We start from the raw sequence: 15,321 nt of genomic DNA on the forward strand, positions 1-15,321 counted from the left end.
TCAAAACTTTTCAGCAGTGTGACTGCAGAGAGAAGAGCTATTTGACTGACCAGACTGCAAAACGCTGCCTACTTCTGCCCCTACAAGAGCTACAGAATTATTTCTCTTAAGGAAACAGTGCTGCTTCTTATACTTAACCTGGCATAAGGCTGAAACTGTTTGCAAAGATCACAGTAATGGGATCTAGGTGACAGGAATGCTGCAAACCGAGCAGCTTTCCAGTCTCTGTCCCAAGGACTCTGACTGCTCAAAGCTCTTCAAAGGAGGTGGGTACTGTCTACCAAGCTTCTCATATTCAGTTCCCACAAGCACCTTTGAAAGACATCAGTCAGAAGTGAAAAAAAACTCACTTTCAGCAGGAGTTTCAGAGTTATAACGGATTATCATCCTACTTCACATGGGCTGCAGCACCACTGCCCCAGAACTTTTCCTTTTTTCCTTCCCTTTTTCACCCCGAATCCTGGCTTACCTTGTGAATTTTTGGATATCAACACTGGAATTGGGTCAAATTCATCTTCTGTCACTTTTTCAGAGCCCTCAGGAGCATCAAAGCCTGATATCAGGTTAGTATCTTCTGCAGCATAAAGGAGAAACAGAGGTAAAGAAGCAAAGATAGCAGAGAAGGCTGGTTAGAATTGCTAAAAAGTGTTAGAACATCTTTACGTTTTCACAGACAGGGTTTAGAAGCAGCAGTTTCATTTAAAGGTGAAATAAAGTTGGTAAGTCTTTGGTAAAGAAGGTAAGAAGTAAGAGAGCCAATTAAATATAAAAGTAGAGAGGAAAAACACAAAACAAAACGCAAGGCAAGTCATGAGAACCAAAATAAAACTTGGCCAATCTGAAGGCTTAACAATTGACACAGTTCAAAGCTGTGGTAAAGGCCTGGGGCTTAAGCTCCCAAGGACTGAAGGTATTCTTTGTCATCATCCAGTGGCTGTCAGATATTAGTACAGTTTGAGAGCACAGTCTGGCTCTCTGGTTACCAGCTCTCATGCACAGGGAGAAGAAAAGGGCTGGGAAAAAACAGACAGAAGAAATTCCAGTCATCTACGTGAGGCAAAACCCCTGAGCTTTCACCTACAGTGGTAAAACAAGAAGTGCAATATGAAGTCAGACTTCCAAGGAGTTTAAAATGCCTGAAGACGTAACTAGATACAGAGAGAGATTTTTTAAAAGCCCCTAAAGCTGTTCTGGCACGTAATTCCATTGATTTCAAACCACGTCAGCTGCAGTTAGACACTTGGTGGGAGGCACTTTCAACAATCTCCACAGTAGACAAGACATTTATCTGCCTTATCAGGCAATTACATACCTTTAGGGACTTCTGCACTCTCGCTGTGCATCACTACTTGTTACTTCAGACACCTAAAATACCTTCCAAAATCTGGTCCTCAATTACTACATGAAATATTTCTGAAACCTAGCAAGGACATGTACAAGTCAACGGTTTCCAAGGAACAAGAAAATTCCTGTTTGACTCCTATCAAGAATAAAAGCTCTCTACCTAAAGCTGACACAGATGCTGACAAGGTTTTGGGTGAGATTATGCAAGAAACCACTTGTGGAAATACACTGTCCTCTGGAGGATCAGACTCAGAAAAAAACCCCACAAATTTTGTAGAAGACTAGCCTGTAAAGTGTCAAAACCACAAAGATGTTTCATCTCAACGGAAAGTCTCATCTTGTCATCACTCTGTCTCTGGAGTTATTTATTTGTGGCTCTTCTCAACCTACCTGGGAGCCTTTGCAAGCATCCTATTTCCACTTCACCTCATTTATTCACCTCACAACTGCTCACAGCTCTGGCGTTTGCTGTACAAGAAGCTACTGAAGGAGCACTGCTCAATTATGGACTATCCTTCCTAAGGAGAGGGGAAGGCTGGCAAGTGTTCAGGCAAAACTCCTTCAAAAGTGTTTGAGCTCACCCCAGTGACTATATATCACCGTAAGTAGAAAAATTCTCCCCTCTCGCATATATGCAGGTTGGTGCTGTATTCAGCAAACACAAATTAAGGAATCCTGAGAGGCCAGAAAACAGCCTAGTAAAGGACAAAGGGAAGGGTGCTACGGTGTGGTTGGAGCATCAGTCCATGCCCAGGCCGTGGCTGCTTTGTCAGGGCCTCCTGGTCACAGTGCTGCAGCTCCACAAGCTGATGATGCCCACAGACAGCAGCATCTGCCCCACAGGTGCTTTGCACCTCCAAAGCCAGGATTGGATAAACAAAGCAAACAAAACCCAAAGATCTGAGACAGATGTACAGTTAATGACCCCACCCACAGCTATAAAAGCAGGGTTAGAGAAGAAGCCACAAACAAGTTTTGGAAGATTTTAATATTTTGCCCCCACCCTGCTAATAGAAGTCTCGCTTTCCTTGTCAAATGTGAGCCCCTCTCATCCCAGAGGGAACAGCAGGGCAGCCTGGGAGAAGTCATGCAGGAGTCTGTTAATTCATTTTCTCATTAAGTCACACCAACAATGTTTTGGCTTTGCTATGTTCCAGACATGGAGTAATAACTGCTCGACATACATTTCAAGCCATTTACTCAAAATAAAGTGGCATGGAAGTGTATTATAGCAATGAGCAATTAGAACAACGGCTTGTTTAAACCCAAAAGCTGTATGAAAAGCACAAACTCATTTTGAAGTGCCATCAAGTGTAAAAATTGATTACAGACTGTTTTTACAGCGATTCCTCTGAGGACAGATCATTTTCTGTTGCTATAGGGATACTCAGCAAACGAGCTAAGCAAAACTCATCGTCAAGGGGCACCCAGTAGTTAGCATTTGTGCTCTGGGCCTCTCTTTTCAAGGCAATAAATAGCACGGAAGTCCTGGTCTTCCCCTCCCACCCGCGTGGATGTGTTACTACCCAATATTCACTACAAGCTTGGTTTATGTGAGAGTCATTCACTAACATCTGGCACTTCCCCCAGGGACACGTGCGCTGCTCACGACTGCTTTACCCCGAAACAGGGATGTGCCAGAACAGAGCAGGAAAAGTTCACCATGCAATTTGCACTTCAGCTCTTCAAACTATTCCACTGCCACTGCTCCAGCCACACTGCATGGAGAGGGCCCAGATTTCAGCTTGATGCTCTGCAGGTTGGAAAAAAAAAAAAAAGCCATCTGAGCCAGGACCCAGCTTCCCAGGCTCCTCTACTCCCGCTTGTTAGTGGAAAGAGAACAGAACTCTGATCACTGCACAGCATTTCCACAATTCCACTCAAATACTGAGGTACTGCAAGGGCTGATCTGCAGCTCTTCAGAGCACACGGGGTCTGCTTCTCCTTAGCTCTGCTTTTTCGTGTTACTATGAAACTATTCCATTTTTCAGTTGGATACTGCCCTTAGATTTTCATTCATATTTGCTGTGGCACTGCAGTTTGACTCAAGAACCTTCTCATGACAACCTCTGAACAGGAAAACATTCTCTAGATCTGGAAAAGCTCACTCGCATGCCTCTGACACTAACAAACCAAAAAAACAATTCTTTTTGTTTCAAAAACCTGGCACATCAGTACAGATGATTATCAGGCTCCCTTCCAGAATTAATAATGCAGCAGAAAAGCAGGTCTTAAATCCCATGTGCAAAAAGCAAAACCAGAGTGCATTCACTTACAAACCTGAAGGAAGGCTGCATACAAAAGCCTACTGTATCCCTTCTGCTCTATCCTTGTTTCGTGGAAGATGTCACCTGTCTTGACAAATCTTGTCTTTACAAGTCAAACTGAACACTTTTATCTCTATTTTCCCCTTAGTACTTCAATGTACATTCCAAGTTACACCAGCTTGGGAAGAAAACAAAACCATGGCTTTGGGAGAAAAAGAAAAAAAACCAACCAAACCACCACCACAACAGGGGTCAGAGCATCTGCTGGTGTACACCGGTATCAGCTTCTCTTCACAAAAGCTAAAGACCGCGTCCCAGGCCCGATGAGGTGTTAGGGACAAGGGGACAGTTTACCTTTGTGAGGCTGAGCTGCGAAAGCTACGGGAGCAAACTCGTCCAAGAGGTCAGCAGCAGGGTTAGAAAGCAGAGAACAGTCAAGCAGAGAGTCTTCCCCAGTGAGAGAGTCTGAATCCAGGTTAGCATCCAGAGGCCGCAAGGTAGCAGTAAACAGGACACAAACACTGTTAAACTCATATTCTCACATTCCTGTTCCCGCCCGCTTAGCGTACAAACAGAGGCTTGATGCAAAGCAGCACAAAAGCCCCTATTTTCTGTGATGGAAAACATTTCTTACTGCTCTGCAGTGAGGGCAGAGGGATTTCCAACACCTTTAGCAACATAACACATCCTATGGAGCTAAATACCCTCTAAAGCTGAGTATACAACAATGAAATTCCACCCAAGTGACAGGTTAAAGGAGGGGGAGCAAAGGGGAGCATGAGGAGGGAAAGAATTGCAAGGACACTCTGGCAAAACCGAGTGCACTGGCTATTTCACAAGAGAGCTCTGAAAAGATGTCGAGTCCATCTGCTGCGAAAGTGCCCAGATCAAGGCCTTCACAGTAAGAAAGGGCCGTGAATTCCTTACTACCACACCCCAGTGGAACAGACAAAAACCAGTGACTGCTCCAGACTGCAAAAGCACTTCATCAGAGCAATACTCTGACACCTACAGATCCGTAACAGTGGGCTGAAGGAACACTGTGCCCATCTTCACGAGGAGACAAGTAACATTGACCTCCCAGGAACCACACAGCATCCGCTTACAACACACGCAAGCAAGCCCAGTTCACATTGGTGGGAAAAGCAGCCGAGTTGCTTGTGTGCAAGCAGCTGGTGCTTTCCGACTGAACACAGCCCACAGCGGTACTCTGCACCCCTGCCCCCCAGCACCCTCCTGCCTCACCAACCTGTTCTGTTGGAGGCAACCGACTCGGTCTGTGACACAAGGCGTTGGGGCAAGGGAGCCTCGAGGCCCGGTATGAGACTCTCAACAGCTACATCAGGTTTTCCTTTCCAAATGTGCAAAATACCAGAGCAGAGAAGAAGCCAGAGGTTAGTTTGCAAGACACAGCATAAATAGGAACTAAGGCAGCAGTTGTCTGAATCCTTTAGTCACCCTTTAACACGTGTCAGCTATGCTGGCAGCAACAGGAGGCTGAAGTTAGACCAATATTAATTTAATCACGAGGGAAGACTGTAACACATTAGCGTTTGTTTGGTTTGAAGTTTTTTTTATGTTGCTTTTTTAATTTATTTTAATTTGTGCAAGCCCAATTTCAAACATCCAGAGGGTGGGACGAGAGGTTAATAATCCCTGCCCTGCAGCTAAGCAGCAGGCCTGGGGCTGGGCAAACAGCTACAAGCTTTTGCAAGATCCTTTTTCAGCAAAAGGAAAACACTGACCTTTAAGGAGTCCCCTTGCATTACAAGTAACAGATCATTAAAATACCTACTGTGGAACCCTTAGCATATCCCCAGTTAAGCTCGTAAAAACCCAAGACATGGGATTTTCTTTTCCACTTTGAGTGCCCAGTGGAGCAAAGATTGCAGACCCTACACAGACGTGAAAAGTTTTGGAACTCAACGTCTTATTGATAACACCAGTCCCCAGTATCATCTAATGTTGATGTCCGTTATGTGCATACAAAAGGAGATGTTACAAAGGCTGGATATAAAGATTTGTTTTTATAGAAACCATAAAAGGGAGGGGGAGACACAGAAGATAACTACCACAGTCACACCAGCCGGGTATTAATGCTTGTCTGTGTCTCTTCCTCAAGGACCAGCATCAAGGTAATGACCAAGAAGTTAAACTGAAGAACAAGGATGCACTGAAATGCCAGGACCCAAAATGGTCTGACTGGTCAACCTAGAAGAGATTAATGAATATTTCTGTTTGTGGACCAGCGTGTGTGTCTGATTTGCAGGATCATTACTGCAAGTATTCAGACAACTGCCAGAAACTGCAAAAGGGAGAAAAAGTCTTACTATTAAGGTGACTCATTTCCTAACTTGCTATTCAAAGCTACACGGTTGCAACCAGCTAGCCAGGGGACCCTGGCTGGGACCCAAAACCACAAAAGCAGCTGATTGCAACTAACTACAGCCTGCAATTATTAGTCTTTAGTACATTTGGCAAGTAGATCAAAACACAATTCTGCAACGCTCTGAAATCTTTATACTGCCTGGAGCCTGTTGCATCTGGGCTCATGGAGCCTAGCACGTTTATCCCCCATAATGACCCAGGTCAAAGGCAATTCTGTCCTCCTCATCCTGCTGAGGGTGGATGGAGACACAGACAGGCTCAGTGCCTGGGCCATGGTCCACAAAGTCCTGAACAGAAGTGCAGGAATTTTTTTGCATCTTTTCCTTCAGTCAATTAACTTTCTTCTATGAAGACCAGAAGAACACACAAGGCACAACCACGCCGTGTTATTGTGCCAAATCAGTAAGCCTAGATTTTAAATGCAAATACCAAGTCTTCGCTGTTCAGATGCTAGTCTCATGGAGAAGAGGCAGATCTGTCTCAGCATAATCCATTATCTTCCTATTACACTGCGTTTCACCAACATCAGCGGCTGTTCTGAGCGCCCAGTGGGGGTAAACACGCAGAGTTATCATGCGGGACAAGACATGCCACGTAAGACAGAGGGGAGGAGGCACCCTGAGTTTATTTTTACCATTCACAGCGTCTGACGTGCTACCGAAGGGGTCAGCGAGAGGCAGGATATCAGGGAGCAGAAGCGCAGTCTCAGGAGATTTGAGTCCCTCAATCAGTTTTTCTGGGTTAAGCGGGAAAAGGAGGAAGGCAGGCAACAGAGAAAAAAAAAAAAAGCAAAAAAAATACAAGACAACATTAATCAGGTGCTCAGTTCAGTGGCTCACAGTCCAGTGTGACAGCCTCAGAAGAGCATCTGCACGGTTTTGTGTGCAAATAACACTGTCACTTAGAGATACTAGAGGGCAGCTATTCACCAGCTGGCCACGGTCAATTAAGACAACCGAGGACATTCGCACCCACCGCGTGTTGCTCTCCCTAAGGAGCCACTGTAAAACAGCAAGCGGTTCTTTCACTCCTAGTCAAAGCACAAAAGCTTAACATGACCCACTGAAAATCAAATTTAAAAAACCAAAACAATACAAAACAAAAAAAAAAAAAACAACCCACCCTGCAATTCTTCCTCTCTCACCTTCCCCTCATGCTGGGGAGGTCTTTGTTAGTCTTTGTATGAAGAAATGGAAGAAATGATCAGAAGCTCGCGATGCTGGAGCTAGGTATACAACTCCTATTAATTTGCTCAAGAATGGAATACTTACAGCCCTTAAGAGCTTAAGCAAAACTAGAAATCATTGAGACACTGCAGTGCCAGACATCAGAACTTCCCCTTGGGTTAAACAGCTGTCTAGTTACCAATTATTTCAAATATCAGGTTTTAAATCAGACATGTCATTCTCAGCAGTACAATTCCAGTGGTTCCCATTATCCTTCACACAAAGAAATTTAAATAGCCAGGGCAAAAAGTTAATCTCAATTATTAATCTGGTGGATGAGTGATTTCACAATCATACTAACCAGGTTTTCAATAATGAGCTTAATTATTTAGCTTTCACAAGGATTTCTCCACAGAACAAGATGAAGAACAACATTTTCCGGATTTGCTAGAAGTAATCACCTTCAGTAGAACAGCACTGATGAATTTGCTCCGCACTGACAAATTGGGCCATTTCAACTTGTTGGAATGACTGCGTTTATAATCTAGCACTAGAATGAGCTGTGGCCCTGCCACAGCTATACCTTTACAACATTTTTATATCTGTGGTTTATGTTTTGCGTTCAAAGGCTGCTGTTATTATTTATTATCCAAAGAAAACATGCTCGTAACTGCACAAGAGCACAGACTCTGCAATACTGCTGTATAAAAGACTTACCATGCTGAGAAAGCCAAAGAAAAGCTTAACGTGCACTGTTACATACGTGGTGATAATATCGATCTTTTTTATTGCCCTATATAAATAATAAAATAGCCTAGTGGCTTTGGAACTACTTATTCAAAGCAGGACAAATTCTACTCCCTTGTGAAAAACTTCACAAGCTAACACATTAAAGCAACCAGGAGGGCAAGGAAACCTAAAAAGCAACCCAAGAGGCAGCTGTTCCACCATTAAAAGCTTGAAGAAGGTCAACTGAAAGGAAAAACCTGATGGGAACAGCAGCTTTGAATGGACTTGAAACCTTCCCACCTCTAAGGAATACTCAGTTTTAAAGGTCAGTTTTGCCAAATAAAATGCACCCCAGCTGCAGAGGTATCACCCTTGGCTTCTCAGCTGCACTAAGAGGGGATTTCTCCTTGGATGAATGAAGGGGCTGGGAGCAGGGGCCTGGCAACAAGAAGAGGTGTGGACGCTATAAAAAAGGGGGCGAAGGAGGATGGAATTGATTACAGCGTGTTGGGAAAATGTAACACAACACAGGAGAGAGACCTGGGGACAAGATGACAGGGAACATGCTCAATTCCTTCTCCCAGAAGGGAAGCAGTAAGGTAACAGGTATCCACCCAGAATACAGCTAATTTATTAATCCAGATAGCAAGGCACAGGACACAATTGTGGGAGAAATCGTGGATTGTCTCAGAGCCAGGCAGTTTCAGACTGGGTTTGGCTTCTACTTTGAGATGAAGTTTGTAAGCTATGAAGTGACATGTACGTACACGGTGAATGTACCCACATTTTAGAGATTCAGGCCCAAGATTCTCCTTTCAAAGCAGGCTCCTACAGAAGGCCTGTCTGCCAATGCCCAGCTCTTCTCACCACACTTGCACCAACCTGTATCTTCAAAGTTGTATCTACAGTCATCATTCCTTTTACAGTCCCATTTCCAAGTGTCTTGCTCCTTGAAGTCTCCCTCCTTCAACCTTACCTTTCCAAACAGTTTCCTCCTTTTCCATTACTGCAGATTTTCCATTTAACACAGTGGAACTGCCTCTCGGTCAGGTACCAGGAAGTTGCCTATTGAGCTCAGCCACGCTTTTTAAACACAAAAATTATGAGAATAAACACGGTGTTCTTCTCCCTACATGTTAGTTTTCTCTCCTGGCACCTGAGCTCAACTGGCTTACGCAAAGCTTTAGACACTGTTTTTTGTCAGCGGTTCTTTGTCTTATTTTGTTACTTGTCTCATGAGATCTCCTTTCTGGTTCCCTTCATTCTTGGTGCTGCTCTGCCAGTGCTGCTACAGGTAGCCACTGTATCTCTTAGGGCATGATTAAAAGGAACTTTATCCCTTTTGAGTGAGGCTGAGAAGTTCAACAGAAGGTGTCAGGAAGAATGGGAAAGGAGATATGAAAAGTAACAAAAATCAGATGCCTCATTCTACTTTGAGGCTTGGCAGTTCATTTCCCTGGTGTTTTGTGCTGCATCTTGTACTAACCTGTAGGAATAAGAGATAAAGGAACAGCAGGCGCTTTAAAGTGGTGGGAAATTCACATTCAACTAGGAGCAAAGGAAAAGTTAGTGAAGGCCCGGCACAATCCATGGTTCTGCATTAGTTAGCAGGAATATCTCCTCTACAAGAGTTAGCTTTGTTCTCTTTAGCACGCCACACTTACTAAAAATGCATGTTGCTAAAGGATGTTTTTCTGAATCTCCATCAGGCATTCAAGTCCAAGAACACTGCATGCCTTTGCAGTGGCAAATAAACCCAGCTCTTAAGCCTCTGCTTCACCAGAGCTCCGATGATCAAAGCAGTAACTCAAGGAGGGTATCTTCTGTGCTCTAGACTGTTTCTCTGCGCATGAACATCAGGCAGCTGCAGTTTAAATATATGCAGGCCTAGAAAGAAAAAACTGGCTCTCTCATGATACTGAAATGCACTTGGGTGCTGCTACCGAGGGAATTCTCTAGCAGAAGTTTCGTTTTCATTTCCAAGAGAAAAGCTGCTTCACCTGCAAGCAAAGCCATGGCTGAGATGGTGAGAAGCCAGCAATGTTAAGTAATTTGAATGAATAAGAAATACAACAGTGCAAGAGGAGGAAGAACTGGGATTACTAGCCTTGTTTTTGTTACCTGTACAAGACTAACAGTTCCAAGTCACACGTATACGAAGTAATCATCAGTTGCAGAACAGACTCCACCAATGCAGCATGTATCTGCCATTGGCAGAAAGAAATGAAGGCTACAGCCTCGGGTATGGACTTCTCCAGAACACCCTCTCCCATCTGCCATCCCCTTAGCAAAGATCTACTGGAAGAAAACCAAGAGAGATGTTTTGCCACTACAGTACCAGTTTCTTGTGACTGGGCACACAATCACAAGCTGCATTTTAGAAGTGGTCGTGATGTCAAAGATCAGTTATGCAGCAAACAGCAACGGAACAAGAAATCAATAAATAGAAACTTCTTCTATGCTGCAGTTTCAGGGCCCACTGCAACTAATCTTGTGCATGTATAGAGCTCAGACTGGAGTGTGACAGCACAAAACATTCTGTATCAATCACCATGCAGTTAAATTCAGGATTCTACAGTATCACAGGTCCTTCTGCCTCAGATCCAACACATATCCAGATTATTTATATGTAGACATATGAACAAGCGCGAGGATAAACAAGGTTAAGAAAGTGTGACCCAATAAAAAGATATTTTATATCACACAACTCCTGAAGGGCTCTCAGGAAGGGCTTTTATCAAACTCCAGCTGGGAAATGTGTGCTTTACTCCATAACTGTGCTCCCACATGAGGTTGCCTCTTGGAGGCATCCTCTTCCCCAGACAGCCTACCGAAAATCTGCCAGATGCTTTCCAGGTCACAGGGAAAACAAGCTTGATTCAGGTGCAGGATTGATCTGACCATTGGTATTTCATTTTCTGTTGGATTTTCTACTTTGCCCATTTTCAGTCCTGACAGGATGGCAGCAGTTTGCTACGGCTTTGCATCAGCTAGTAAGGATGCTGGCTGAGTAGCAAGATTCATTAGCAAGTCTTAAGAAGGTGTCTAAGCTTAAAAGCATGCAGAGGGGATTAAAACGTGTCCTATCAACCCTTTCCAGAGCTCAGGCCCACTCACATTCTTCCTAAATTGACAGTTCCTCACAATAAGAAATTACTGATTGTTTCCTATCACAGCCAGAGTAAGCAGAACACATTGCAGAAAATGCAAAGTAAGAGCCTACAGCTAACAGCTCTCAGAGGCATCCCCAAATGGCAGATGTTGGTAGCTTCAGAGACTGGAAAACCAAATCACTTCCTCTGGGAATGAAAGCAAGAGCCTTTCCTCTGATTTGCACCGAAGTGGAAGTAATGCCATTTAGCATCAGCAGACTTAACTATGGATTTATATCATGGGACAAGAAAGCAAGTTCAAACCCCATGCATAGGTTGAGAAGCACAGCTTTGGACAATCCAGTGAGAAAATTTTGACCTTTTTCTTCAGGTCCCTTCTTTTCTAACACATGCACAAATCTGATTTTTGAGATTCACAATTAGTCAATTTGCACAGACTTTGCATCTGCAACATCACCACTGCCAAAGACTGTAAGTTGGCATGCTGCATTTATACTTGGCAAAATACCCGCTAAGCGACAAAGTATGTGCAGAAAGCTTTTTAAGAAGGACTAGAGTTAAGAAAAAAAAAAATATAAATCAAGAGACCAGGGAGGCAAACGGGTTTTTAGTTAGAGCAGGCTATTAGAAAGAATAAAGATTCCTCAGAAAATTGCAAGTTAAACAGGGAACAGAGGGCAAAAATCTGTCATAAGTTGGTAACACCCCGAACAATCAAGATGCAACATCTCAAAGCCAAAGTCGTCCACCAGCCAGGCACTGCACACAGTAAGAACGTTACTCACTCATGTACCACGGAGGAATAGCAAAAAGAAAGATAACTCAATAGAGCACACAGCAGAGATCTTTTCTTCGGATGTCAACTGAGAAAGAAAGACAAGGTTGTAAAAATCCTGTCAAGGCAACTGTGCTGCGAGCGGGAGGGCAAATTACCAAGGTAGGTCTAGATTAGTCACTCAGGAAGATTCCTGCCTATTGATTAATCAAGAATTAAAGATCAAAGGAAGCCCTGCACATCATTCAGCAACAGAGGACTAATCAAGGGAAGACACTAGACTTTCATTTTCCTAATGGAGTTTCTGTGAAGTGGAGCTGTTTCTTATATAGCACAAATAGAAAGAGAAGATAGAAAAAAGCAATTGGCATGCTTTAAATACACACGCATAGGACTTTGTAAACACCACAGAGAATAGTAGGACAACATTTAACAGTGGCTCCTTAAAAGATCAAAATCAAACAATGTTAGTTTCACTTTCAGGATCTCAAATATTTGTAAAATAATACCCCTTTGGATCAAACTCAAAAACCCAGACAGAAGCAACACTAGATACTATTTACACTCATGTAGTTGGGATTCCAGTGGTCCATTGGCTTTGGTGTCTCCAAACCATCAAAACACCATATTGTACTCTCAGTGAATAATAGAGCAATTAATTCATCAAGTTACTAGATGAGTAGTTCCCCTTTTGCATTTTCCCCACTCAAGATGTAAACTCAAATCATTAGTACACATCAATACGCATTTGTGCACATCTGCAATTACTTTACCTCAATGTGTCATCTTGGTACAAATACAAGTTCTCATTAGAAATAAGAGTTTTTCTTTTACAGTTGTTATAAACACCCTGACATAGGTGGGCATACAGTTATCTTCTCAGAATTTATGGGCCTGGGGTAGAGAGAGTTATGCTGATTAAAAACATTTTATCAAGTATTTTGTGCCGAAAAATAAGAGCCCTCCTACATTAGTAATAGTGGCCCCATTAAAGCAGCTGAACTTGTGTGTTTTGACAAGGATGTCAGTGGTTTGAGTCCCAGCTCATGTTTCCAGGTGCTAGAAACTGCCAGCTTCAGCAATCTGATCTGAACGCTTCACAATTTGTTCCCATTTCCAGTCCTTCAAACGTTGCAACAGCCTGCGACTCACCTCAGCTCCCAACGCTGCTTCAGCACCCTGCAGAGGCTGCTGGGAAACCCAGCTCCTGATGGCCACACGTCAGAACACAATGAGAAAAAGCCAGTTCTGCTTAAAACTCTTATTTTTGAAGCCAATTGTGTTTTGAGCAGGAATGGTTATCGGGGCCACACATTTTTGATAGCTAGCTCGAGAAATAGGCCAGGGGCGTGGACACGTTTTGTTTTGAAATTGCACCGCAAGGTATCTACTTCCTCAGCCCTGATAAGCACCCTCCCAGGCTAATATAAAAACACACAAGTCTGTGAGTATTTGAAGGAAATAAAAAGGCAAAAAGTCATCCTTAAAGCGCTATTTAAATGCTTTGGAGAATTTCAACATGACAATGACTCTTTAATAAGCAATGCCGTTTGCCTTTTCATCAAAAATGAGAACCCGGCGTGTGCCCAGATGGCACAGGCGTGCTTTCTTGGCCTGGGTTTCCTTCCCCAGCTATGTCTGCATGTTTACTTAGCTGTGCAGGACATGGAATCTCTCTTATCTCTGTTATGGGCAAGACAATGTTGAAGAGGCCGCTTGGTGTTGCTGTTCTTCACACAAATAACTAACACTAAAGAGACACTTGTCTCCCAGCTGCAGCCAAGATGCTGAATTACTGCAGGGAGTAAATGGTTGTGTAAATTCGCAAAGAATGATCCATTCTCTTTTGAAAGGGGGTAAAAAAGATTGACTCATTGTGCAAAGACAGTATTGTACTTGGTACTGATGCAGAGAGGCCGCCAGTACCCCCACCCTGCACACACACACGGACACGCGGTACGATCCGCGGAGGGGGGAGTTTGTCCTCCGTCCAGTCACAGGGAGGAGCAGAACTGCTGCTTCTCAGCTCTCACACCTCAGTGCTGCTGCTCCACAACTCCTTGCTTGCTCTGCTGCCAAGGACCCACACCCACCACCTCATCTCTCTCCTCTTCTGCAGAGAGGGGAGAATAAGCCAGGCCTGCTGAAAGCACCGGGTACCTGGGAAAGAACATTTATCTGCAACTGGAGCAAGGAGGAGACACCTCCCTCCCATCCCAAACCAACCCACCCTCAAACAATTGGAAAAAAAATATTTTTAGCATATCTTAGAGGGCATTTCACTGAGTTTACCCTTCACTTACTCAAAAGCTTGTTTATCTGAGCAGATGTTTCTAAAGAAGATACGTCCAAAACCCTTCCTGACCCTAACGGATGTCTGAAGAGTGCAGGTAACTGTGTCAAGGTGGCACCAGGCATTTCCATTTCAGCAGTGAACAAGGAACATGGGCTAAAGCAGATGTATTCACATGCTCTGGGTCAAACCTCTCATTAAATACTTCTGCAAAGCAGGTTTAAAAACCCTAAACTCGGGACTATTCACAGAACAGAGCCTCAATGACAAAGGGAAAGATCTATCTTGAAGCTTCATAACTACAGTTTAATTTCAGGTCTCCAGAATACATTGTGCAAAATTTAACCTCCCATGCTCGCCCAAGCTAAATTCATACTGGTAGACATTAAGTAGCCACACAGAGCAGAAAAATTAACATTCTGATCAAATACTCCATTATGATTAATCAGCAGTGAAGCCTGCAATAATAAGCTTATTAAGAAGAACTTGGCTCACTTTCCTGCACATGCACAAGGAAAAATGTTTTCAGCATGAATATTTAATTCTCCCTTATTTTAACAGATGTTTTGTCATATTTTTACGTCCCTCTTGCCAGCTCCTCTCACTAGTTACAATTTCATTAAGAATTGCAGCCATTACACATTGGAGAAGGAGGAATATACTGAAAGCCATTCTACTTCCACTTGATTATTGTCCAGAGCTGCCTTCTATATGGTGCTACGTTACCTCTTCTCTAGAAGCAATTACTGAGCAGCTTGTTACCCACAACAAATGACAACCAACCTCCTCTAAGATATCACACACCTCCAGCGCCGTGACCCACACAAACAGGGTAGGCTGCCAGAACCTGCAGTCCGAGGTTTGTCTTTACTGTACACATTTAACTGACGACACAGAACCAGAAGCGTGATCTCGCTAAACCCACAAGCGAGCCGTCACACTTAAAGCCACATCTCCTGGCTTGTAGCTCCACGGCAGTGCGCTCCTCCATCTGAACAGATTTAGGCTGTCTGGGGATGCACCCTATGGCGATTTGTTAAGCATCATCTACTTATTTCTCAGGAATCTGCGATAGAAAGGCGCATCTGTCCTTCTGAGCATATAGAGGAAAGGTGGAAAAGCCCAAGGAGGTCTCTGGCCAACGTTCAAGTGATGCCACCTGCACCCTCAGGTGCCAAAGGCAGCAAGTTTGTGGCTAAAGCAAAAAAAAAAAGCAGCTGAGCTCTCAGGCAGACCCCCAGCTGTC

General features: G+C 43.7%; 1 protein-coding gene across 14 annotated transcripts in view; it reads right to left on the reverse strand.

Annotated features, from left to right (window-relative positions):
- Positions 1–15,321, reverse strand: part of LOC141935671 (NFU1 iron-sulfur cluster scaffold homolog, mitochondrial) — a 102,419-nt gene that overhangs the window by 32,811 nt on the left and 54,287 nt on the right. For 2 of the 14 annotated variants that reach the window (XM_074852128.1, XM_074852116.1), the window contains exons 17-20: positions 6,634–6,735; positions 4,861–4,962; positions 3,966–4,076; positions 470–574 (exon numbers count right to left, since the gene is read on the reverse strand). The exons of 9 other annotated variants lie outside the window; for them this stretch is intronic. In XM_074852128.1, coding sequence (XP_074708229.1) covers positions 470–574; positions 3,966–4,076; positions 4,861–4,962; positions 6,634–6,735 — 420 coding nt within the window. The remainder of the gene's footprint in view (positions 1–469; positions 575–3,965; positions 4,077–4,860; positions 4,963–6,633; positions 6,736–15,321) is intronic. 3 more of the 14 variants (XM_074852119.1, XM_074852121.1, XM_074852118.1) reach the window with 2 other exon arrangements.

Source organism: Strix uralensis, chromosome 28, assembly GCF_047716275.1.
Source record: "Strix uralensis isolate ZFMK-TIS-50842 chromosome 28, bStrUra1, whole genome shotgun sequence".
Lineage (NCBI taxonomy): Eukaryota > Metazoa > Chordata > Aves > Strigiformes > Strigidae > Strix > Strix uralensis.